Here is a 22,867-nt window from a genome sequence, read left to right on the forward strand (position 1 = left end):
TTATTTAGTGGCCTGGCTTAGCAATTCAACTCCTGTTCGTCCTCAAATCCCACCTTTAGCCCTACCCACCCTTGCTTAGGACCAGCCTTTAAAGGTCAGATTGGCCAAAACTTTGGAAAGGCACAATAAGTTTAACGTGCTAGGATGCCGTCGTTATCTCGCGGTAGATGAAATGGTGCTTCGGCTGTCAGCTTGGTGAGTCCTCATTCGTTTGACCTCGTCCATCAAGAGTACGAGCATTTCAAAAGTGGGGAGTTGTCGTATGATGGAGGGTGGCTGCAAAAGGAAATTGTTGAGCTGATAAGTAACCGAACTGAACGAGAATACACGGTTACTACCGTAAGTTTGTATTGATAATGTCTTTGGATTAGTATTGAGGATTAACTCTGATCGTTTACTCTTAGACAATTGTGTGCTCTTGTTTCGTCATACATACGCTTTTACTCCCATGCCTTCATACGATGTTTTTCCGTGCCACAATGAAGAAGGAAAAGGTAATCCCCTTGAACACTATCCATTCTCGATGGCTTCTACAATCAGAATCAAACCGCTCTTACGAAGACGAGTCCGACGGCGATAAAAATTCCTGTTCGTCTTTTAGAGTTCAATCGTCGCACATGCGCTTTATTGAAGATGCAGTATTGAACGGAACAACCAAGTTGAAAAAGGCGATGGATATAGCTTTGAGGGGGGGGGGGGGTCGTGAAGGCAATGAACTCTCAAGGAACTCGTGCTTTTATTCAGACGGCGAGGGCCTTTCGCGAGTTTGGAGAAGGCGTACGTTAAGGGGTTGTGCCGAAACTGAAAAACTCTCAACGGGCTTTAACCCACGAGCTGGACTATCGACTATCAACGCTTTTTACTGCAACTCGGGATGAGTCCAATATTGACTCACCTTTGCGCAGTCGATCTGCTCAAGATCAAGAGAGTGCATGTTCAGACGGAAGTTTCTCCATTACGTGTACTGGGGATTCATCTGCAGGAGGTTTCCGAGATGACTCAAACCCATGACAACGGAGAAGAGTTTAACGAGGAGAGCGACGGTGGTGGGCACCCCAATTCAGACTGCGACTGATTAATGAATGAGAGCAATCGATTGTTAGCTGAAACGAACCGAACTATGTCTCGAATCCGCGACATGGTATCTTCGGGACTACTGCTCGACTTGCAAAGGAAAATGACGTTCAGCAAACCGACCAGTTGGCCAGCTCCACCAACCAATCTATCCAGACGACAAACAAGTTGACAAGCACGAAGCAGTCGCAGGTGGATACAGTGGATAGAACCAGTGCCTTGAGCACTAACCAATTGGTGACAGATATCAACCAGTTGGTGAGTCCCACCAACCATTCCGTGAATGACAGCAACTGGTCGGCTATCAACACCAACCAGTCTGTGAACGATGAAGACGAGTTGGCGGACAAGCCCACCAATGATACTAACCAGTTGGTACTTCAAAAATACCTGTCAAACAAAAGGGATGACAGTAGCCCCGGTGACAGCTGAACCCTGAGGATTTCGCACGACACTTTCCCGTTAGCACTGGTGTCAAAATCAAAGGAAGACAAAAACATATTAGACGGTAACAAGCTCGTGAGACGAAGAGGCTTGGAATGGATGAATCTGTTGCATAAGCAGCAGGTCAAGTTGATGCACCACCTTGGAAGGTCACCTCCATCGTGCAGCTTTCGCAAAAGCAAAAGATTCACAAGAAGGTCGCGATTGTGTTTCCGAAGAACTACGTTACCAAATGTATCGCAGATATCAACATGTATCGGAAATCGCTAGCAAGTGACCATGATCGTTGCAGAATGGGGGTATCTATCAAGAAACGTGGTACATTCATCGAGAAAGATTTGATCACGATGAGAAATTGGCATGATGAATCGCCGAAGTTCGTCGCTTTTAGTGACCTAGCTAAGGCTATCACGTTTCACACGTATTCCGCTACCTAGTCTTCTTAGCAATTGTGTAACTGTGGACCTACAAGCCTGTGGGAAGTGTCTGGAAACCGTTAATTTAAGTACTACTGTGGACACCCACTTCGGACAGGTCGGCATCGAAGAATTAGCATTCTTTAGAAGTTCCGAGTGGTTGGATGATTCATGCATGAAGCTCGTAATAAGCCACCTAATGAGCCAAGATCAAGATGGTCAAGGGAGGAGCCGTACTGGTGGTGTAAATCCACTCTATTTAAGCGTGCATGACGAAGCCATGAAGCTGCAAGTAGTAGTTGAGAGCTCTCCTCTCCACCGTGGGAACTGTATGATTCTTGTTTGGTGTATCTCGACGGACACTAGACAGGAGTTGTATTTGACAATGAGAAGCATAAAATGGTGCTGTTTGACCCCATGCAGCCGAGGAAGTATTTCAACGAAGCTTGCAAAGTCATGGGAAAAAAAACTTTGGAAAATAATCTGCCAATTTGAGGTTGTCCCGCCACGGGCACCTCATCAAGAAGATACCAATAGCTGCTGTCCACTGGTTCTACTTTTCTTCGAGTGCATGGTGCGAGGCATGGCGCTTCCTAACGTTGCCAGATAGCAAATACTGTACTTGCGATATTGCTATCTATTCTTGACTAGCAAGGGCATATTTTGTAAAAGACCAACGTAGTCACGAGGAAAAACTAACTCAAAACAATACATATCATCCTGCATTATTCTAGTTGCAGTCACCTCGTAAGTAAATGGTACCATCAGATGTCGCTGTTTCACAAACTACAAGTAGATTTGAACAGTTCGCCTTGGTCTGAACGCTACTTCTCCATTTAAAATCGCACCATTCAGCCCACGTAGAGTATAAGAGAGTCGTTGTCGACGAAGTTACTCTAACACAAATGCCAGATGCCCAAGCGAAATGGTTGGAAGTGCGGAGTGTGCAGGCACGAGACTTCGAGCTACTGGTGACTGACTTCATCTAGTATTTTTCACATACGCGCAACATCCCAGCAACCCATTATGAAATCTCTACAAAGACCTCGTTTGTAGATAATTCCGTTCGTAACTATAAAACGCCGGTTCGTACTTATAAGGATATATTACGTACTTAAGCAGATAAATTACGGCTGACAAACCAAAACCAAACTTGTCGATAAGTCTGTTGGTGATTTACGGTAGGTACTGCCATAAATTACGAACGAACTTAGCGCCACCATACAACTTAAATGGGAATGGAAAAAATCTTTCGAGAGATCCGATTGGCCGGGATGGCATTCAGACGAAAAAAAACATTAATTTTTATGATTTTGTTTTCGTCTGAATGCCATCCAACCTAAGTCGGTTGATGACAAATGTCCTTTCTATGCAAAATAGTTGGTGATCCTAACGAATGGCGTTACAGCAACCCAAACTTTCATGAGTTACGAACTGACGACGGAAATTATGGCAACCTTATCACTAAAGCAAAACTTCTAGCAACCTTACCAAAGCTAAAGTAGCCTTAGATAAGAGCAATCTATAATAAAATACAAGTAAAGGACGGTCTGTGGACCACCTCGGGACTTGTTTTGACGAGTTTTTGAAATTTAGAGAAAACAGCTAAGTTCGCTCGAGATCACACACTCACAAAGACACTCGCAGAAGGGTGCATACACTCACCAAGGACATCATCAACAACGGGTCATGAACGACACCTCGCTGGCGCGTGATCTGGTACGTGCCCAACTTATTGACCTCTCCACGATGAGAGAGAAGCTGGAGCAGATCGGCACGGGCCTGGAGGTGATCATGCAGGCTCAACTTGAGCTTCAGGCCTGGGTTGAGGAGCAAGAAGAGCGAACCTACGAGCTGTCGGAGACTGTAGGCGACCGCACCATTGGCAAAAACCGACGAGGAGATATTATCATTTGATATGTTACTAGAAATATTGGTGAAGAAGCTAGCGAAGCAGAAATAAGCATTAAGAGGTAGCAAACTGTATTGGGATTGAACGACAAATAGCGTTTACCTATCCTAGTTGCTTCTGTAGTAGCTCGCGAATTCGATTAGCCTTATCAGCGTCATACACGGAGTTGGAGCGCTCTTTGGAATGACTTACTACCATCCAGATCATTCTCAGGCGCATAACACCCACATCCCTCTTCGAGACTCCGTGTTCCTGTAGTCGCATACTATCTGTAAGATAGCTCTACGCTTGTGCTATGACCAGGACGCCACAGCTGATGGCATCAGGTTGTTGCGGCGTCTTGATCCGCTCCACCGGGCTTATTGTAACCTGGTATCCACTGGCAGAAGCACAATGCCAGCGTTTTACAAAGTCAATAAGACCTTTCTTCCCCTCACTCTCTTCCACATTATTCTTTCCCTTGTGTTACATAATTCCTTCCCACTCGCAATCATTTGTTCTTGATATTCTTCATCGATGAGCGGTTCGTACATGAACACTTGTACCTGTAGCGTTTTAGTCGCGACATCGCAATACAGACGCACCGTTATGAGACCCCAGTGATTTGCACTTAAACTCACTGGGTGAACGATGAACTTTGTGTAGAGTATTTGTGTCTTCGGTGATGTTGGCCAGCCCACCACTCCCAACAAGGTTGAAAGCATGAGCGACTGTCCAATTGATCCCACAATTGCCTCCAGACAGAAATCTACAGCGCTATCGTTCAACCAGCCTTGACATAGAGCACCAATTATGTTGTCAAATCCGAGCCACAGCGTATTTGAACGCGTCACAAATGTAGTGCGCAGTGGGCTGGATGCAAATTTTGAAATAGCGTCATTGGCAACCTCTTGGTACCGGATACGGACAGCATCCGGCACTAGTCCAGCAGTGTTCGTTGCGACATCAAAAAGTTCCACCACAGAATCAATTTTTCTCCAGTCCTGCTCGAGCCACTTTCTGTTTTCAATCCATGATCTGCATTTAGCCTTCATATCGTAGAACGCGGTCATGGCACAGGCATAATCTCTGGAAATACACAAGACAGTGTTCTGTTAGACAATCGTTTGAATCCGTAAGGTTTGGTAAAACAACCGTATTAAAGCAACCCTTTTATAGCAACCCTTTTAAAGCAACCATCACTATATAGCAACCTTACCCGCTGAATTTCCATAGTTTGGGGTTAATGGTGATGACGACGTCGTTCATGAGACCTTGCTTCTTCATGTTCTTGTCAAGCTTGACGGGGAACATTTGATCGGCCTTGGTTGCTACAGTCATGGTCTGTATTGTTCTAGCTAGATCAGCAGGAATGACAAATGTGTGCATGTAGTGTGACTTCCCAGCGGCACTCCATCGATCTTCCAGCTGAACAGGATATTTCTCCAACATCTCCAGAACATCCTTCAGATTAGGGGCGTTCTTTGTCCAAGTTAACAGCTCCTTCAATGATACTGTTACATGAGTTGGGTACTTGTGAACAGCTAGACGGTCTGCCCCTCGTGAAAGGTTCGACTGCTTGAGCTGCGTTCTTGGCTTCCTTTGCGTTTTGGCTTCGTTACATTAATAATATCTACCTGTCGCACAGCTGTCTCTGTCGTGGCCTCAATAGGTTTTGGTTCCTCGCTTGGACAGGGTTCCTCCTTAATCGATATCTCAAGCGACGCTGGTGATTCTTTTGCTGAATCATTTGATTTAGATGATGGTAGCTCGTATTCTTCCCCATTTTTTTTTATTTTGAACTGGCTCCGTAGTCTGAGTTGGCGGTACGTCGTCCTCCAGCTCGCTATCATCATTGGTGCGATCACCAGTGCTCACGGATACGTTCTCGAATTTTTATATTAGTTTCACTGTCTCCATTTTGTCTGTAGGATCAAATGTAAGAAAAGGATCAATTTGAGTTTCACATTCAGTGATATCTTGGTCGGAATTAACCGGCCTAGCCTTCTCGCATTTTAATCCCAATTCTATGGTTTCTTTCCACGTATTAAGTTCTTGATAAAACTCAGCACTTGACAGACTTGACAAATGGTCGAGAAGAGGTTCCAGCATCGCCTTTGCAGTATTTTTCAGCCGACGATAATACGACTTGATGTGCGCGCTCGTTACGGCGAAGGCGAACGTATACCACCTCTTTCATCGGCTTTTGAACTCCTGTCTTCTTAGACTGTTCATCATTCGGCGACCCATACGGCGATCCATTGGGCGACCCATACGGCGATCCATTGGGCGACCCATACGGCGACCTTACCTTGGGCGACCTTACCTTGGGCGACTTTAGCTTTGACATTAACACAATTGAGTGCAATGTGGCTGCTGCCGCCGCTAAATCATCCCTGACATCCAGCGCACATGACATGCTCCACCGTTCACCGATCGACATAGCAGGAAGTAGCTCGAATTCATGCTGCTTGTCAGCCACGTACATTAAATGGCGGCATGGCAAATGATGACTGCTGTAAAATAAACATGTACATGTCCACTCGACGTCGTCGCACCTGTGTGCCTCATTGAAACAGTGGGCTTTCCAACCGGAGACACTTGATGCGATTCGTTCGCATTTTGCGTCGCCCATAAGCGTTATAAACCGTACCCACTCTTGTTTAAGCGTTGTTAGTATGTTCGTAGCCAATCTGGTGGCAAAACCTCTCAGAAACCGAGGAACGGTCTTCGATACTCGTGTGGTCGAGTTATGCTGATCAATTGTAGAAGCGATATTATGCGCGATAGTGATCTGATGTTGAAGTAGCCCCGTAATTGTCTTGTCGATCCGAGTTTTGTGCCCCAACAGCATTTTAACTTGGTTCCAATTTGATTCAATATGGTTGGTGGTCGTATTTCCACCCCTGAAAAACTTGCTACGAGAAAACTTGGACTACCTATCCCGGCACGAATTCCAATTCTTTTCAAAATACGTGAAAATCGTCCGTCGTTTCTGCTCTTCACAATAACGCCTTAATGCTGTATAGTGTGTGTCGTAGTCAGTCTCACTGGTGCTTTAAACATTGAAAAAGGGAGTTAGATCGAAGTTAAAAAAAAAATAAACTAAATATACGAAGTATTACCAGTATAAAGCCGTGTCATCAATACGATGAGGTCTTCCTGTTGAGAAATAGTCAAGCGGAACGTTGATCGCTTCATTACCTTCTTCCAATAAGTAATTGCGTGAAACTGACACAGCACAACTTTGGCATCTGGAAACGTTTTCATCAGTACCCGCCATTCTACAAAGTCCTTGTCAATCACGACTGACACGATGTTACGCCACCCCAGGATTCTTTTCCTTGAAGTAAGTAAGGATAGCTGAAATAGTCACAGCCTGCTGATCCCGGTAGATGAAATCTAGAACAGGGAATCCCCTTCCAGTAGCTGACTATCTGCAATTAATAACCAAACCAGAATTTGACGTTAGACACAACATTGCTACACGGTTGCCATGCTGAGGTTGCTGAAGGTTGCTATTACCAAATAAGGTTGCTCAAAGGTTGCTGTAAAACACGTACCCAAGTGATACCCCAGATTGTTGGTGCCGTGCGTGAACTCCATGGCGAGTGTCTCGCCCCATCTCTAAAAAAATAATTTTTGCACCTTGGTTTGCATTACGATCCCGCGTGTGATATCCATCTGGTCTTGGAGGAAGAGAACGTCGTTCCCTTCCAACTGCACCAGAGCGTGGAGAATATTTTTTAATCGCTCTTCTGCTGAATCTTGGCCGACGATATTGCGAATTTGGTTACGGGTTTGTTGTGGTGTAATTCTGCAGTCTGTTAGTATGTAAAATAAATAAATCACAATTAAGATTATCGTGTTACTTTCTTGTTCACAAAATTAAGCTTTCTCACCAACCCGGTCGTTCAGGAAATCGGTAATTTGCTTGGATGAGGCTCGGGCATCGGCAAGCGTCTTGACATCTTCGCGATCTTGTTCATCAATCGGTAATGTTTTAGTTGTCATGTATGAAGCAGCATCTGCACGCGTGTTGAGATGGGAGTGGGTGTGATTCTATAAGTAAAAAAGGAAACACATGTTAATGGCTCACTAAGTTTCGCAAAACAAACGTAACATACCTCATTTCTGATAAAAATCTGGAATGTTCCGCCGTCCACCTTCATCACAGTTGGCGTGAAGCGCGCCAAGCACCCACAGTATCGGGCTTTGCGATTCGCTGGCCAGTAAAACGCGAATTTTGTGAGATACCGTGCGTACAGCGGAAAATTCTGTAGCTCCTACAAAAACTTGCAGGTATTTCATCCGCGTGGTTTCTACAAATAAAAATAGTTCATGCTCGTTAGAGATTTTTGAATAATTAAAATCCATATTTTTAATGTACCCACCTGTTGTATGTTGCCGATGCCTCCGAACACGGAAATGGAGATTGTGGCTTTTTGTATAGGATGCGAGTATCGTGTCAAACTCGGTCCACGACTTGATCGGTACTTTGGGAAATGGGGCGACGATAGTCACAATTTTTTTCTTGCTGCACTGCCATAGTATCAAGCTCAGCGATATGCTGGCTAGCTCGCTTGCGTGGCTTGTACCCATCGAAATCTCCTTCGCTGCTAGCCATTGTATCCACGCCCTCCACGTACTCTGTACTTCCCACACTTTCGACTGTGTCCGTGTTCTCTACATTCTCGGCACTCTTCACACTATCCACACTCCCCACTTTACTCTTCGACGCTTGCTTCTCCACTTCACTCTCCCCATTCTCACCACGCTCTGACCCCTCCACACTATGACCACTCTTCACATTCTTCGACGCCTCCACACTCTCCACTATCTCGCCACCTTCCGCGCTCTCCACTTTCTTGTTACTATCCACTTCCTCGCCATTCTCCATGAACTTCATTTTCTTGCCAGTCTCCACGTTCTTCACATTCTCGCCAGTCTCTACTTTCTTCAATATCTCCACAATATCAGACCGTTTCGATTTTTTCTTCGTGGGCTTCTTGGGTTTCTTACGCAGTGCTTTGTCGGTTTCAGGAGCTCGTGATCGCTTGTTATTGCCCTTGTCACTTATAGTCGTTGTCGCTGCCTTGAAATCTGCATAGCATTAACTACTGTGTTAGCTCCGGGAATCCAAAACCATTCATGCTAATCATGTAACAACATCATAATCATAGGCAACCATACAGCTACTTTGTCGTACGGCAACCATACAGCAACTTTATCGTACAGCAACCATACAGCAACTTGGCTGACATGACACCATCGAGTATGAATGATAAACGTACCCGAGGTTTTGCGTGTTCCCCCCGATCGTCCGGTTTTCCTAGATGACATTCCTTGCGCTTGTTTACGCGCTAAATGGCAACATAATCGATGCATACAAACTCGGTAACCTAGAAGAAGTCTTCACACGAATGTAATACAGCTTACCGCCTTGCTTTCTTGTTTTCAACGCTTTATGGTCGTCGAGGACGGCGCCTTCGTCGCCTAGAGTGAAATCTTCATCACTGGAATGATCTTTCTCGATGCCGAGAGTTAGTGGAGGGTAGTGTGGCGAATCACTACCCTTGGACTCGCTTCGTAAGCTTCGGCCCACGACACCAACCCCACAGTATTAGTTAACAGAAATCGCGGTCAAAGTTTTACACAGTCGCCATAGCTTGCCGCTCATGGATGCCAACGCTTCTTCTTCTCCCGAGTCGTGAACTGCTGGCCTTCACGCGTTGTGTGCTCTGTATCCCTCCCCGCGTACAACGAGTCCCGCAGCGTCGCCCGTGCCGCGTGTCGACCTCGTTACTCGGATTTTGGGAATGAGCGGTTCAGAGTTGACGTACTTAGGAAATTATTTACAGTAAGTGCGTACTTAACGCCAGGAGTCGAACTTAGGAGGTAACGTAAGTTTTGAAAAAAAATATTTTACGCTAAAGAGTTTTTTTAAATTTTACTAAAGCAACCTTAAGTCCTTAAACATGTCTCACTGTTAAAACAACTCCGGATCCTAACAAGAGCCAAAATTTAATTAAAATCAATCAAAATTAATATAGCTATACAGCGACAACAATGGCTCGGGGCCAAGCGGGCGGCACGCAGTCGAGCTCTCATAGAGAAATGAAGCTGTTTCTGCGCAACCGCATGTGGCGCGACCACTGGTATGTGCTAGTTTCCGTGGTCGTGGTCATGGTGGCGCTCTTCAGCTCGGCCTTCCTGCAGTTCTCGACGTCACAGGACCACGTGTATCGGCTCGAGGTGACGGATTCGAAGCTAATGGAACGTGTGTTTCGCTCTGGAGAACCGTGGGTGGTGCTATGCTCGGGTCCGGACGACGTGTTGCCCGAAGTTTTTGACAAAGTGTCGCCGCGTCTTGCTGGCAAGAGCTTCGTGGGCGTATTGGACTGCAAACAGAAGCTGCCGGCATCAGGCAAGTCCGTGCTTAAGCGCTACGGCATCAAGAGCAGCATCTCACCCACTATCTTCACGGTGGCCAACGGGGAGAAACCCAAGCAGGTCTTCCTCAACTACTTACAGTCGCCTGCCGCACTGGCTAAACACGTCACAGCTCGGACGAAGAAGGCCATGCAGCAGGTGCAAAACTCAGCGCAACTGGAAGCTCGTTGTCTGTCTAGGCCCAGTTGTGTGCTCTTCCTGCGCGGTCAGAGATTCCAGCCCTACGAGAAGCAATGGATAGACGAGCTGATGCACAAACATCGCACGCTGAGCTTCGCGTGGATTGACGCAACGAGCTTGAAGCTGTCGCTCGAGAATATGCTGCCGGATGCTCAACGTGGAGAACACCGCATGGTGCTCTTTCGACGCCAGCGCGATCCTGATACAGGCAAAAAGGTGCTGGTGGCGAAGGCGTTCCGTGGTGCTGCGTTTGATGCCGTGTCTGTGGGAGCGTTCCTCGACGACTATGCCCATGCAGACTCCCTCAAACCACTGGGAAAGACTCCCAAAGTCTTGCGAAAGAAGAAGAGTCAAACTTCGCAGCCAGACCAGTCGGGAGATCGCGAGCGCAGGCATCCCAACCGTAGGCGTCACAATCGTCACAAGAAGCGCGTCTCTGAGGAGGAGAAGGACGACGCCTATTACTTCCCACAGCATCAGGACGAGAGCGACGATGGATCGAATGTGATCGATGACGTTGAGGAGGAGGAGGACGTGCTGGACCTCGACGACGAAGACTAGAATTACGGTAAAGTGCAAGTATCCGTGGGTACGAGTTACTATCAACAACTCACCAGTAACAAGATACATGGTCTGTGGTTTTCATCCTTCCTAACAAAATCACGCGACGCATTGCTTCTTAGGGGTGTTGCCTTCCACTTGAGCAACTTTCCTCTTACCACACGACTGCGGCGCTAGAGGAACTTGATCTGCGTTTGGGGTATCAGTAGGACCTGCCGGCAGCGCCACCTTCTTGCAGGGAGGTTCAAGACGCCGATTGTGATGAGCAGAGCGTGTTCGACGCTTGCCCAGCACACGAGTCGACGGAATCTCCTTGACTGCTTGAAGACGTTGGCGGCGAGAAGCTCCGAGCATTCCAGAGGCTTCCGAGTTCGATCGCTCCAGCTGTGACCGGATGGCTGAGCTGCCAGCGGAATACCGACGCTTGCGGTCTTCGACGCCCTGTGTCACTTGCTGCAGAGATGACAACCAGTCGAGCGACGTGTACTCTTTCAGACTGACATAGCCATCTCGAGTTTGCGGAGGTTTCCCAAGGAACTCGACGAATGCAGGACAGTTCCGAGCAGTGGGGTGGTTCTCAATCCACTGAAGCAACGCCTCAAACTTGGTACGTCGTTCTTCTAGCACCGCCTTCGACGACGACACACGCCAGAGCAGACCGACCAGCGCTGGTGAGATGTACTCCTTCACTGGAAATGGCGGCAAGCTGCTGGTGTCGCCCTCCGAGACGGCAACCACAACACGAATCTGCTCGTACAGCTTCAAAAAGTCGTTGTAGCGTCTCAAAATGGAGTAGTGTTCGACGCCCAGCACTGACTCGTTATCGCTGGACCTGTCATCATCCTCGTCGCTCTCGTTTTCCTCGATAAACGTCGACAGGAGCTCTTCCTCGTAGAAGGACACGTCCACTCGGTAATACCAAACGCCAGTGGCTGGAGCCCGCGAGAAATTGTCAATCGCGAGGCCACGGCGAGGCCTTCGCGTGGCCTCGATCAACTGCTGCTCCGTTCGGCTGCTGCTGCTGGCTCTGGCTTTTGTCATGCACTAGGTGTGGACAGTCGTCGTGGAGAAATAAACCGCCAAGCAGAGAGTTCAGCTCTACGCGGAGGGATTTCAAGAATGGCAAGTGATTTCGAAGTCGAACGAAGGGATGCGTGATTGCCACCCAAATAATTTGACCAGCGGGATATCGAGTTTGCGATTTCCAGCCACGAAAAAATCAAAACTCCACCACGTGGTGCTGTGACACAAGGTATAACCAGGCCCCGATGCAAATGCAAAACAATTTTACATGTCATGCATAACGACACACGGCCAGTCCATCGACTGCATGTTGTAGACACTGCGTGTGAGCTCCTGCACATGCCAATGGTGACTTACAAGCGCGATGGAATTGCCAAATTCCTCTTCCGCAGCGTACCCACTTCGAAAGAAATCAAGCACTGAGCACTTCAACGTGACCAGCCAATCACATGAAAGTAGCCGTTAGCGATCTGACTATATTTAGTGACGCTTGCATTCATCAGCGACGCAAATTTGGGGTTTTACGTTGTCTAGCTGGCAAATGGTCGATGCAAGCAAGTCAAACCACGCCGTGACAGCGCTGCTTTCGCAATGGGCAGAATGCGGACGCCTCTCGTACAAATTCTACGTGACAGCCGTCGCCAGCGGCCGCGACGGCAAGCCTCGCATGATGGCTACCTTCAGCAAGCCTACCGTTCAGACACCTGCCCCCGAGGCAGTGGCCCGGCTGTACTTTCATCTAAGCACAGATCACCAGCGAGTACGCGGCTTCACGGTGGAGCAGGACCCGCACTTCCACGACCTCGAGGCAGTCAAGTTCGATGAAGAAGTATTAGATCGCGTTATTCGACGCAAGCTGCAGTTGCAAGCTGCACAACTCGTTGATCTCAGCGACGAGTTCGCCTCCACGCGTGTACCGGCGGTCATACGTGCACGCGCAGATGAGCAGCGCGAACATGAGCGTGAAGCGATGGAGGAGTATCTACTCGAGCAAATGCAGCACAGCGACTCGTACAATGATGGTAAACTGCTGATCGAGTTGTTCCGTGAGACCATAGACGCGTTGGAGCTGGATCCTCGCGTGGTACCGCGCGAAGTGCTGTTAGCGCTTGTCGCTTCAGACCGAGACGACATGATAACGTACAGCGATTTTGTGTCTGTAGCTGCAGACGTAATTGATGCTATGGTCGGAGCGCGGCAGACTGACGATGGGAAGACAACTTCGCGTGAGGACAAAGAGGACGAGGCGCTAGATGCATTTGAGGTGGTGACGGCTCGCCAAACTCATTATACAGTGGAAAAATTGACAGCACTCGTGGAGGCACATGCGGAGCGGGTTGCTGAGGCAGCCAAAGCCATGGCTGCCCGCCGGGTTGCAGCCGAAATGGAAGCTCAACAGGAAACAACCACTGCCATCCCCGAGGAAACCAAAGAAGATGAAAACGAAGAAGAAGAGGACCATAAAGACGCGAAAGCTACACCGGGGGCCGAATCAACTGCTGGTGATGTAGCTGAAGACAGCGAGAGCTTACAAGAAATATCTTACTCCTCTGATCATCGTAGATCTTCAGCTAATCAGCACCCTCGAATGACGCGATACCAGTTGCGATCTCTCCTCGAGACGCCACAACTACTCCTCAGTAACGCGGAGATAAACCTCACGATAGCTTTAGCGGAGACAACGACCAACTCCAGCGGCGTCGAAGAGGTTCTCTGCGAGAAGCTGGCGCCACTGCTGCGCCGGGTGCGTCGGATGATCTTCCGCTTCCAGTGCAAAGGATTCGTTGACCGAACGGAGAAATACTTGCTAAACCAGTTCCAAGCCTTTGAGAAGCGAAATTTACAGGGCACCTCAAAACACTTGAAGCAACGCTTAACACAGAAAGAGGTGAAAAAGGCGATGGGGAATATGCAAAAGCTGTTGCTCTCCCCGTATCAACTAATGCAGCTTGCTGCACTAACCGAAGAACGACCTGGGGAGGCTGACCACGAAGTGTATTACCAGGAATTTGTTCCTCACATGACCCAGCACCTGCGTGAACTAGTGAACGTGAATAAGTTGGCCGAGAAGTCTACTATGCTTCATGAAATGGGTGTCTGGGACTTCGATACGGTAGGTCTACCGAGTGAAGACGTTGTCAGGCAAGCTAGTTTCGACTGTTTTGCCAGCTTTGACAAGACGCAGTTTGGCGCTATCCCGATTGGAGACTTCCACACAGCTCTTCACCAACTCGGCCAAACTCATGGCTTCCCTGTTGGGGGGATGACGGAGATGAAGCAACTAAGCGTGCTGGCAGATCCAAACGGCAGCGGGCGTGTAAATTACGCCCTTTTCCAGCATCTCATGTACCCTCTGATGCTATTTCTTCTCCAGGAGCGCGACCTAGCTGCTGCGAAGGAAACCTCGCGGGTGCGATGTGTTAAGCAGGAAGTGAACAGCGAGTAGTAAACTGGAGACGCTGGAGACAGATGACATAGTGGTAAAACAATAGTTGAAATCTTCTTTTGAAAACAAATCTATAGTGTGACGGCTCACATCGTAATTCTGTATCTATTGGACGTGTCTAATTAGTCGGGCAGATTGAAGAGTGCTACCTACATAGAGAAGCGATCCTCTAACTTGTACTCTCCACGCATGGATGACAATTGCTTGACAGCCTCGAAATGTTGAAAACTTGCCAAACCACCGGACACTTCAGAAATCGATCGCTGTCGTCGAGATTGAACAGTGAGGTTGCTCATGGAATATCGACGTCTACGGCTTTCCACCCCCTGCGTCGTTTGCTGTAGCGAGGATAGCCAGTCAGGTGGTGTATACTCCTTAAGGCTGACATATCCATGGTGTGACTGTGGTGGTTTTCCGATAAAATCGACGAATGCGTCACAGTTTCTGGCTACCGGGTGGTTCTCGATCCACTGCAGCAATACCTGGAACTTGGCGCTCCGATCATCCAGAACAACCTTCGAAGAAGATGTACGCCGCAACATACTTTTCAGTGCTGGAGAAACGAATTCCTTAGCTGGGAATGGAGGAATGCTGTTTGTACTGCACTCCATGCCAATAATCAAGTCGCGAATCTGCTCGTACAACTGCAAGAAATCGCTGTAGCGTCGTAGAATGGAGTAGTGCTCCACGTCGGTGGCCGCCAACAAGGAACCGCTCAGCCTGCCATCTTCAGAGCTGGCATCGCTGACGTCGTCATCGATAAACGTCGACATTTGCACTTCTTGGAAAACGGACACGTTCACACGATAGAACCACGGACTTGTAGCTGACGGCTGCGATACATCATCGATAACAAACTCACGTCGCGGTCCATGTGGGGTCTTGCTGAACTGCGGCTCTGAGGAGGTGCTCGTTCTCATTGGCAAGTAGGTCTGCGTGAAATAATCCTGAGCAGGTCAAGTGTGGTGCACAAAGGATTTTGCATAATGGCAATGAGCACGAGAACATTTTTTTTTGGATAAAGCGGACGACACCAAATACTAACACTAAACAATCGACAAAACAATCAAGTACACAGCGTCTGTTATAAGATGATACCGGTGGATGGAAGTGTTCGATGTGAATTGGAATGGCCACACAACGCATGGTGTGGAGCGAATACCTTTCCAGAATATTGAGATGGGAAGTCATCACAAGAATTATCCTAGCGTCGGCCGTTAGTTCGACTGCTGTTTTTCGGGGCAAATCGCGCACGTGCCGCGTCCTCATTATTTCGTACTAGTGTGAAATTGCTTTCACGTTGTTGCTTACGCTAAGCGCGCCAACCTAACAACCACCTGACAACTTAACCGTGTGTAGCCATTTTTCAAATTTTGGTTTCAACGTCGTACATAACCGGATGCTTCTTCACCAATGAGAAGCGAACGCTGCTGTGCATTGCTTGACGCAGTTCGTGCAAAAGTGCTTCACATGCAGGCGACGCTGACTGAGTGCAGAGAAGACAACTATTTCCAAATAGCGTTTATAGCTCGCCAAACGTTACATGCTGCACTAGCCCCTCCAGTGCTCATGTCAGCGAGCATCATCAGATTCGGTTGTTATTCTTCAATTCCTAGCTCCACCAGTAGTGACCTTCGCCGCATTCAGTTGGTTGAACTCCACCCGTCAACTTGCACAGTATCAGCATGGCCAGCGCGAGATCAACGTTTAATACCCGCCGCACCGCCAATATTAGTGACAACAACACCACGTACCGGCGGCACTAACCTGTTGACGAAAGTCATCAGTACTGTATTACATGGTAAATAGCACCGGATTACTGACACATGTACAACTTAACACCTTGCTGGCATAGCATGTAGCCTGTTGCTACATTTATTGCTGGGAGCTCCACAGTACCGCTCCAGAGGCCAATAACACGGATCGCGTGGTCATACGAGCACGAGTTCCGTAAGAGAGACTGCTGCAGTGCGTGAACTTGGGCGCGTATAGCCGTTAACACCAACAACTTCAATTTACCAAGCGGTTTTGATAACTTCGTGCACCGAGTTTGCCATTTACAGCGCTTGCACCATGCATATCAACAGCCTGCTTTCAATCCCGGAGAATCAACAGTGCCTACAGCTCACCGCCAGCGCGCATCAGATGCGGCATCCAGCCGTAAGGCCATCCATTGTGGAATCCCGATGAGTGCGGTCCGACTCCGCTCTTTGGATTGCTTGCCGCCACGCACGAGCGGGTAGTGTGCCAAGCAGCCATTGGCTGCCGGCAAAGCAGTCACACCATCTCCTCCCTTCGACACCCACCACTCGCCCAGTCTCTGCGGCTTCAATCGGCCAGAAACCTTGCGTCGGCCGCAGCTGCGGATGGAGCAGACATCGTATCTTTGCTGCCTGCCAAGCATGCGCCTGGACCCAACCTAGGCAGCACTTCCTCGGGTTGGCGGCGGTGTGGCAACAATCGACTAGTGCCCGATAATGCACAAAATGCCTAGGAAATCAACACCTCGGCACCAGTAAAATGGGGTCCATGACGACGTCGAATGTCGCGAGTTCCAGAAGGTTGAAGCAGCAAAAGATACCGTCTGCATAGGGTTTATTCATTTAACCTCGAGGTTTTTTTTGAGGTTTTATCATTTCTGAGTCGGATAATGCCGCACAAGGACAGGCTTACAGACCCATTTTGGGGGCAAGAGGCCCATTCAGCAATAGTCCCAGCCGACGCAGGCTCGTCCTACAGCGATGCATCTCGTCGCAGTTGCATCCATTGATCGCAGCCTCCGACCTCGCCAGTTCCGTGCTTTGACATAACTGTAAATGCACTGCTGTGCTGAAGCCCACGGATAGACGTCCACGCTCAGGACAGGGTACACCCTTCCTTTTTTTCGAGAGCCATAAGCCGCAGCGATTGTCTCCAACGCCTCCGACAAGCTGTAAGAAATGCACCATGCATCGCTTTCTATCGTGCGGCCTCTCTTCTTCGAGCCAGGTTGCCACAATTCTGAACAAGACAGTCGCCAGTCGGTCCAACACGAACGCCGTGATATCGCCCCACGGTGTACATACCATCGCATTGTCGTCGGTTGCTGGCGCTCTGTACTACAGAGCTACAGACTGTAGCGCTTCCTTGTAATCAGATGCGCGGTGATGTCTAATGTTGGTCTCAAGCTTCGAGCGTGGTGTTGATCATCATCAACTTGATGAGGCGGGCAATTTCCGCCGTCAAGACCACTTCAACTTGAGCCATACAAATCTTCATACATTTATCAGTGCCTATTTCAGCGTATCCAAGCTTACCCATTTTCAACTGATGGGCATCAAATCTTTGCCTGATCGAATCAGATGTGGCAAAGGTGGGAACGGAAACAGCAACCACGGCGGGAATGTATACCGCATAGAGAGAGCAAGTACTCGGATCTTTGGCCAACAAAGACCAACGGCTCCCGTTGATTCTCACGGCATTTCGGATTTTGCCTCCTTTTTCCTGTTTTGTTGGCGAGATCATGGCGGAAGCTTTCGAAGCCTACGCCTACGTGGTGACCGCGGGTGTCTTCGGCATCCTGTTCGCGGCCTACCTCTTCTGGGAAGTGTCCAAGGTCAAGGTGACTCGTCGTGGCGATGGTTACGCGCTGCTGGCGTCGGAGGTGCGCCACCAGACCGCCGACCGTCTCTTTGAGATCTTCTGCGCCATCCAGGAGGGTGCTCGCGCCTTCCTGCTGGCTGAGTACACGCTGTGCTTCGCCTTCATCATCGTCTTCGGTGCCGTCGTGCTTGTGCTCACGTCGTTCGTTAACAAGGACGGCAAGCAGTTCGACTGGCTCTTCGGCACGCTGAACGCCACGGCTTTCGCTGTTGGCGGTCTCACCTCGATGGCTGCCGGCTACATGGGAATGATGGTGGCTGTCTACTCGAACGCCCGTACCACGGTCTCGGCCATGAAGGAGGGCGCTCGCGGTTGGCGCGACTCGTTCAACACGGCGTTCCGTGCTGGTGCCGTCATGGGTTTCGGACTGAGCTCCATGGCTCTGCTGGTGCTGTTCATCCTGATCAAGGCGTTCGAGACTCAGTACCCGCTGTCGACTGACCACAAGAAGCTGTTCGAGGCCATCTCAGGCTACGGTCTTGGTGGTTCCTCCATTGCTATGTTCGGCCGTGTGGGTGGCGGTATCTACACCAAGGCTGCCGATGTCGGTGCTGATCTTGCTGGCAAGGTCGTTGAGAACATCCCTGAGGATGACCCGCGTAATCCCGCTACCATTGCTGACAACGTCGGTGACAATGTCGGTGACGTTGCTGGTATGGGCTCGGACCTTTTCGGCTCGCTTGCTGAGTCGACGTGCGCGTGTTTGGTGATCTCGACTCAGAGCCCTGAGATCATTGGTGCCGGCTGGCCTGCTGTTCTGTTCCCTCTGGTGATCACGGCTACGGGTATCTTCGTGTCCGCCATCGTGAGCTTCCTCGCTACCCACGTGTGGCCCGTCAAGAAGGAGAAGGACGTCGAGCTTGTGCTGAAGGTTCAGCTGTTCGGCTCCACTCTGCTCATGACTGTTCTGATCATCCCCGTTGCTCTGTGGCTGTTGCCGTCGCACTTCTCTATCGGTACGGCGTACCAGGTGACTCCCATTCGTGCTTTCTACTGCGTTGCTGTCGGCCTGTGGGGCGGCTGCATCGTCGGCTTCGTGACCGAGTACTTCACCTCGCACAGCTACAAGCCCGTGCGTGAGGTCGCCCAGGCTTGCGAGACTGGTGCCGCTACCAACATCATCTACGGTCTTGCTCTTGGTTACAAGTCGGCTATCATCCCGATCACCATCATTGCCATTGCTGTGTACGTTGGCTTCTCGACTGCTGGCATGTACGGTGTCGCTCTTGCCGCTCTTGGCTTCCTCGGCACGCTCGCCACTTGCCTGGCTATTGACGTCTACGGCCCCATTTGTGACAACGCTGGTGGCATTGCCGAGATGGCTGAGCTGCCCGCTGAAGTGCGTGACAAGACCGATGCTCTTGACGCTGCTGGCAACACCACCGCTGCTATTGGCAAGGGTTTTGCCATTGGTTCGGCTGCTCTTGTGTCATTGGCCCTGTTCGGCGGCTTTGTCACTCGCATTGAGGAAACTTCTATTAACATTCTTGAGCCGATCACGTTCGCTGGTCTGTTCATGGGTGCCATGCTGCCGTACTGGTTCACTGCCCTGACGATGAAGTCGGTGGGCACTGCTGCTATGGAGATGGTCAAGGAAGTCAAGCACCAGTTCGCCACGATCCCTGGTCTTCTTGAGGGTCTGCCCGGCCACGGCCCTCCGGACCACGCTCGTTGCATCAAGATCTCGACGGACGCTTCTCTGCGTGAGATGATCCCGCCTGGACTTCTCGTGATGCTGTCCCCTATTATCGCCGGTACCTTCTTCGGTGTCCATGCCGTGTCTGGTCTGCTTGTTGGCAGTCTGACTTCGGGTGTTCAGCTCGCTATCTCGCAGTCGAACACTGGTGGCGCCTGGGATAACGCCAAGAAGTTCGTGGAGAAGGGATGCGTCTCCATTGAGGACAAGGAAGGCAAGCTCATTGTGCAGGGCAAGGGTAGCGCCATCCACAAGGCCGCCGTTATCGGTGACACTGTGGGTGACCCGCTCAAGGACACTTCCGGTCCGGCCCTTAACATTCTGATGAAGCTGATGGCTATCATCTCGCTGGTGTTCGGAGACTTCTTCAAGAGCATCAACAACGGCCGCGGTCTGCTGAACGTGCCCTCTGATGTTATGTCGGCTGCTGCTGCCCCCGTTGTGGAGGTCACGGCTGCTCCCCAGTTGTAAGCTCTTTTCTGCTGTAGACCGACTGCAAAATGCCTGAGTGTTTTTCAGTTTGGTGTGTGGAGAAAGCGTGGCCTGCTCTGTAGAGTGTAAAAAGAAGAGGAGGAGAGCAGGGCTACCTGTTCTGTCTTGTCATCTTTTCGTAGTGAGCCGTGCTTCGGTATAGCTAGTTGCAGTCACTGCGCTTTGCGTTTAATTTTGCAATAGAGCTTGCCGATGCACTATAAAAATCTTCTTTTAACGCTAGGGTTAATCCAGGTTCACTACAGGAGTCTTTCGACTACAGTATCGGTTAATTCAGATACTAGAAGCACAGTACCTGTACCGTCGAAGTACATTTTGTCACTCGGATGTGACGAAGGCGAAATGTTGCTTGAAACCATTCAAGTGTTCGGAATAACCAACATTGCAGCTTTGCAGCTCAGCAGCTCCTCTAGGATGGTCATTGTTTTCAGAGGTAGGATCGCTGCCGCAAGCTTTCGCATCTTGGATTTACAGCCGTGTTGACAACTGGGTATACCAAACGCCGTCCACGTTTAAGCAATGAATAAAAGCATTCGTTTGCTCCCAGAAGTACCGATCGGCTGATGTGGTTTTGCTTCATCATGCTCTAGGTCATATATGGCAATGACGTGGCGCACTCCGACAGAAGAATGCGGTGAGCTATTATAGCGCGGCGCTCGTGAGGACTCTTTCCTGATCTACTCTAACGTGACGTGATGAATACAAGCGGCAGCGCGCTGATCGTCGGCATCCAGTGGCCATCTAGCGCTTGCCACACACGTTTGTTTATTCGAGAAAAACGGTATCCGATAATAGCTCTGGTCGGCCCGCAACTTCAGTTTTTGGTTTATGCTTCCCTGATAGAGTTAACCACAAGCCGTTGTATCGACAAATCTAGCTGAGATAGGGGTGGGAATTTTGTAGATTCGACTCGCGTATTGACAGCGCTGCTACGGCGGTATATTGACGCCGTGGTTCGAACGGGCAGCGCAAGAAGCACTCGGCTGTATCGACAAGCTGCCATGCGAAGCAGAGTGGCGTTGGCGACATGGTTGGGCTACTACACCCGCGTCTTCTATCGCGCCACAGTGAGTGGTGACTTGTGGCGGACTTGAATGCGTCGGGCGGTGGTTGAAGTGGCGCCTCGATATGTGGGACTTTCAAATTTAAATTTATACTTGAATTTTGTATGTGGTTCGATCGATAACATCAGCGGTTGTGTAGGGGTGCGGTTGAAGTGGTGCACCCATTTTGGGTTAAATTGCTGTACTCAATAAAATGTGCCAGTAGAAGCATTGGTTGGTTAGTCTGCAAATAAAGACCGACCTTTTTTGCGGGTGAAACGTGCCTTGACCTTCCATATTTTGATGAAAGACCCACGCTTGTTTTTTCGGCCGAATTGATCTTCATAGGAGACAGTTGGCCAACGTTGATCCGCTTCCCTCGATGCGTACGTCGCCGCCAGTCGACTCGACACCCTGGCAGCTGCTGACGTTCTCGGCTTGCAAGTCGGCCCACTTTGCAATTCACCCCAAGCAACACAAGCAAGCTACTGAGCGGGACCAAGATGAACGAGAAGGGCGAGAAGATATTCCCCAACCACAAGGGCCACCCGGAGCATGAAGTAGAGCTCAAGAGCTCATGGATGCTCATTTCCAAGACACACTTGTATCTCGGCGCTGTGCTGGTGTTCCTCGTCGGCATGCTTTCGGGCGGCGGCTACTACTACCGCACATCGATGAACCTCGCCGAGAGCCTCGGCGCCACCGCCGTAGCACAGTCGTCCAACAACCACCCTACCGTACTCGTGACCGGCGGCCTCGGCTTCATCGGCAGTCACGTCGTTGAGGACTTGATCGCCAACGACTTCAACGTGAGTGAACCCCGTTATAATAATTGATGCAAGCTTTGCCGTGAATTCTGACAAATTATTTGCATTTTTGTAGGTGGTTGTGTATGACGACATGAGCAACGGCAAAAACTTTAACAAGGACGTCTCGGCCGTGCTGGTCAAGGACATTACCGTGGTGAACGACTTCTCGTACATCGTCCACAAGGTGCGCAGATTCGTCTCCATTTTCGTCCCTGTCTTTATCACTTCGTGTGGTTCGGAGCTTGCACCTGACTCGCCTATTTTTTGTTGGTTGTCAATTTCAGATCGACTACATCGTGCATCTGGCTGCTGCCATTTCCGTCGAGGAGAGCACGCGTTTACCTGAGAAGTACCAGCGCATTAATGTTGAGGGATCACGCAAGGTGCTTGACTGGGCTGTCAAGAACGGTGTTAAGCGTGTGGTCGCTGCCTCTTCAGGCGCTACCTACGGCACCCCAAAGGTGGAGGATCTTCCGCTCCGCGAAGAATCTGCGACTGGCGGAATTTGCGCGTATGCGACGACCAAGTTCGAGATGGAGCAACTTATGGCTCAATTCCACGAGCAGTTCCGCCTCAAGTCGACAGCACTGCGTTTCTTCAATGTGTACGGCCCCCGTCAAGACCCCCACTCGTCGTACAGCGGTGTCGTCTCGTGGTTCATGGAGCAGGCCAAGATTAACGGAACACTGAAGGTGAC

General features: G+C 49.7%; 13 protein-coding genes across 13 annotated transcripts in view; 6 read left to right on the forward strand and 7 right to left on the reverse strand.

Annotated features, from left to right (window-relative positions):
• Window positions 1-874: 874 nt before the first annotated feature.
• Window positions 875-1,955, forward strand: PPTG_20972 (hypothetical protein; the record flags this gene model as incomplete). The annotated part of the gene is made up of 3 exons (XM_008894404.1): window positions 875-1,046; window positions 1,319-1,449; window positions 1,668-1,955. 3 exons carry the CDS (start codon window positions 875-877, stop codon window positions 1,953-1,955), a joined length of 591 nt encoding a protein of 196 aa, XP_008892652.1.
• Window positions 1,956-3,623: 1,668 nt separating this feature from the next.
• Window positions 3,624-3,851, forward strand: PPTG_02777 (hypothetical protein; the record flags this gene model as incomplete). The annotated part of the gene is made up of 1 exon (XM_008894043.1): window positions 3,624-3,851. One exon carries the CDS (start codon window positions 3,624-3,626, stop codon window positions 3,849-3,851), a length of 228 nt encoding a protein of 75 aa, XP_008892291.1.
• Window positions 3,852-4,128: 277 nt separating this feature from the next.
• Window positions 4,129-5,166, reverse strand: PPTG_02778 (hypothetical protein; the record flags this gene model as incomplete). Its single annotated transcript, XM_008894044.1, has 3 exons — window positions 4,129-4,225; window positions 4,378-4,914; window positions 5,045-5,166. 3 exons carry the CDS (start codon window positions 5,164-5,166, stop codon window positions 4,129-4,131), a joined length of 756 nt encoding a protein of 251 aa, XP_008892292.1.
• Window positions 5,167-5,890: 724 nt separating this feature from the next.
• PPTG_20973 (hypothetical protein) lies at window positions 5,891-6,313 on the reverse strand (the record flags this gene model as incomplete). Its single annotated transcript, XM_008894405.1, has 1 exon — window positions 5,891-6,313. The coding sequence occupies one exon, from the start codon at window positions 6,311-6,313 to the stop codon at window positions 5,891-5,893; it is 423 nt and encodes a 140-aa protein (XP_008892653.1).
• An 831-nt stretch (window positions 6,314-7,144) lies between these two features.
• PPTG_02779 (hypothetical protein) lies at window positions 7,145-7,997 on the reverse strand (the record flags this gene model as incomplete). The annotated part of the gene is made up of 4 exons (XM_008894045.1): window positions 7,145-7,227; window positions 7,389-7,452; window positions 7,732-7,887; window positions 7,953-7,997. 4 exons carry the CDS (start codon window positions 7,995-7,997, stop codon window positions 7,145-7,147), a joined length of 348 nt encoding a protein of 115 aa, XP_008892293.1.
• A 296-nt stretch (window positions 7,998-8,293) lies between these two features.
• Window positions 8,294-9,168, reverse strand: PPTG_02780 (hypothetical protein; the record flags this gene model as incomplete). Its single annotated transcript, XM_008894046.1, has 2 exons — window positions 8,294-8,928; window positions 9,120-9,168. 2 exons carry the CDS (start codon window positions 9,166-9,168, stop codon window positions 8,294-8,296), a joined length of 684 nt encoding a protein of 227 aa, XP_008892294.1.
• A 726-nt stretch (window positions 9,169-9,894) lies between these two features.
• PPTG_02781 (hypothetical protein) lies at window positions 9,895-11,019 on the forward strand (the record flags this gene model as incomplete). The annotated part of the gene is made up of 1 exon (XM_008894047.1): window positions 9,895-11,019. One exon carries the CDS (start codon window positions 9,895-9,897, stop codon window positions 11,017-11,019), a length of 1,125 nt encoding a protein of 374 aa, XP_008892295.1.
• On the reverse strand, window positions 10,598-12,454 carry PPTG_02782 (hypothetical protein). Its single transcript, XM_008894048.1, has one exon. It carries the CDS (start codon window positions 12,058-12,060, stop codon window positions 11,119-11,121), a length of 942 nt encoding a protein of 313 aa, XP_008892296.1. The 5' UTR covers window positions 12,061-12,454; the 3' UTR covers window positions 10,598-11,118.
• A 129-nt stretch (window positions 12,455-12,583) lies between these two features.
• PPTG_02783 (hypothetical protein) lies at window positions 12,584-14,488 on the forward strand (the record flags this gene model as incomplete). The annotated part of the gene is made up of 1 exon (XM_008894049.1): window positions 12,584-14,488. One exon carries the CDS (start codon window positions 12,584-12,586, stop codon window positions 14,486-14,488), a length of 1,905 nt encoding a protein of 634 aa, XP_008892297.1.
• A 149-nt stretch (window positions 14,489-14,637) lies between these two features.
• PPTG_02784 (hypothetical protein) lies at window positions 14,638-15,408 on the reverse strand (the record flags this gene model as incomplete). The annotated part of the gene is made up of 1 exon (XM_008894050.1): window positions 14,638-15,408. The coding sequence occupies one exon, from the start codon at window positions 15,406-15,408 to the stop codon at window positions 14,638-14,640; it is 771 nt and encodes a 256-aa protein (XP_008892298.1).
• Window positions 15,409-16,250: 842 nt separating this feature from the next.
• Window positions 16,251-16,747, reverse strand: PPTG_20974 (hypothetical protein; the record flags this gene model as incomplete). Its single annotated transcript, XM_008894406.1, has 2 exons — window positions 16,251-16,255; window positions 16,618-16,747. 2 exons carry the CDS (start codon window positions 16,745-16,747, stop codon window positions 16,251-16,253), a joined length of 135 nt encoding a protein of 44 aa, XP_008892654.1.
• Window positions 16,748-17,781: 1,034 nt separating this feature from the next.
• PPTG_02785 (V-type H(+)-translocating pyrophosphatase) lies at window positions 17,782-20,717 on the forward strand. Its single transcript, XM_008894051.1, has one exon. It carries the CDS (start codon window positions 17,991-17,993, stop codon window positions 20,295-20,297), a length of 2,307 nt encoding a protein of 768 aa, XP_008892299.1. The 5' UTR covers window positions 17,782-17,990; the 3' UTR covers window positions 20,298-20,717.
• A 1,147-nt stretch (window positions 20,718-21,864) lies between these two features.
• PPTG_02786 (hypothetical protein) overlaps window positions 21,865-22,867 on the forward strand; it is a gene marked incomplete at both ends in the record, with an annotated part of 3,304 nt that continues 2,301 nt past the window's right edge. Inside the window, 3 exons of the mRNA XM_008894052.1 lie at window positions 21,865-22,170; window positions 22,244-22,354; window positions 22,455-22,862. Of these exons, the coding sequence (XP_008892300.1) occupies window positions 21,865-22,170; window positions 22,244-22,354; window positions 22,455-22,862 (825 nt within the window). The remainder of the gene's footprint in view (window positions 22,171-22,243; window positions 22,355-22,454; window positions 22,863-22,867) is intronic.

The sequence above is a fragment of the Phytophthora parasitica genome (genome assembly GCF_000247585.1).
Source record: "Phytophthora parasitica INRA-310 unplaced genomic scaffold supercont2.2, whole genome shotgun sequence".
NCBI lineage: Eukaryota > Oomycota > Peronosporomycetes > Peronosporales > Peronosporaceae > Phytophthora > Phytophthora nicotianae.

Bases quoted from the DNA above. Each gene is read 5' to 3' on its own strand.
- PPTG_02785 (XM_008894051.1), top strand. From the start codon at position 17,991: ATGGCGGAAGCTTTCGAAGCCTACGCCTACGTGGTGACCGCGGGTGTC.
- PPTG_02782 (XM_008894048.1), bottom strand. From the start codon at position 12,060: ATGACAAAAGCCAGAGCCAGCAGCAGCAGCCGAACGGAGCAGCAGTTG.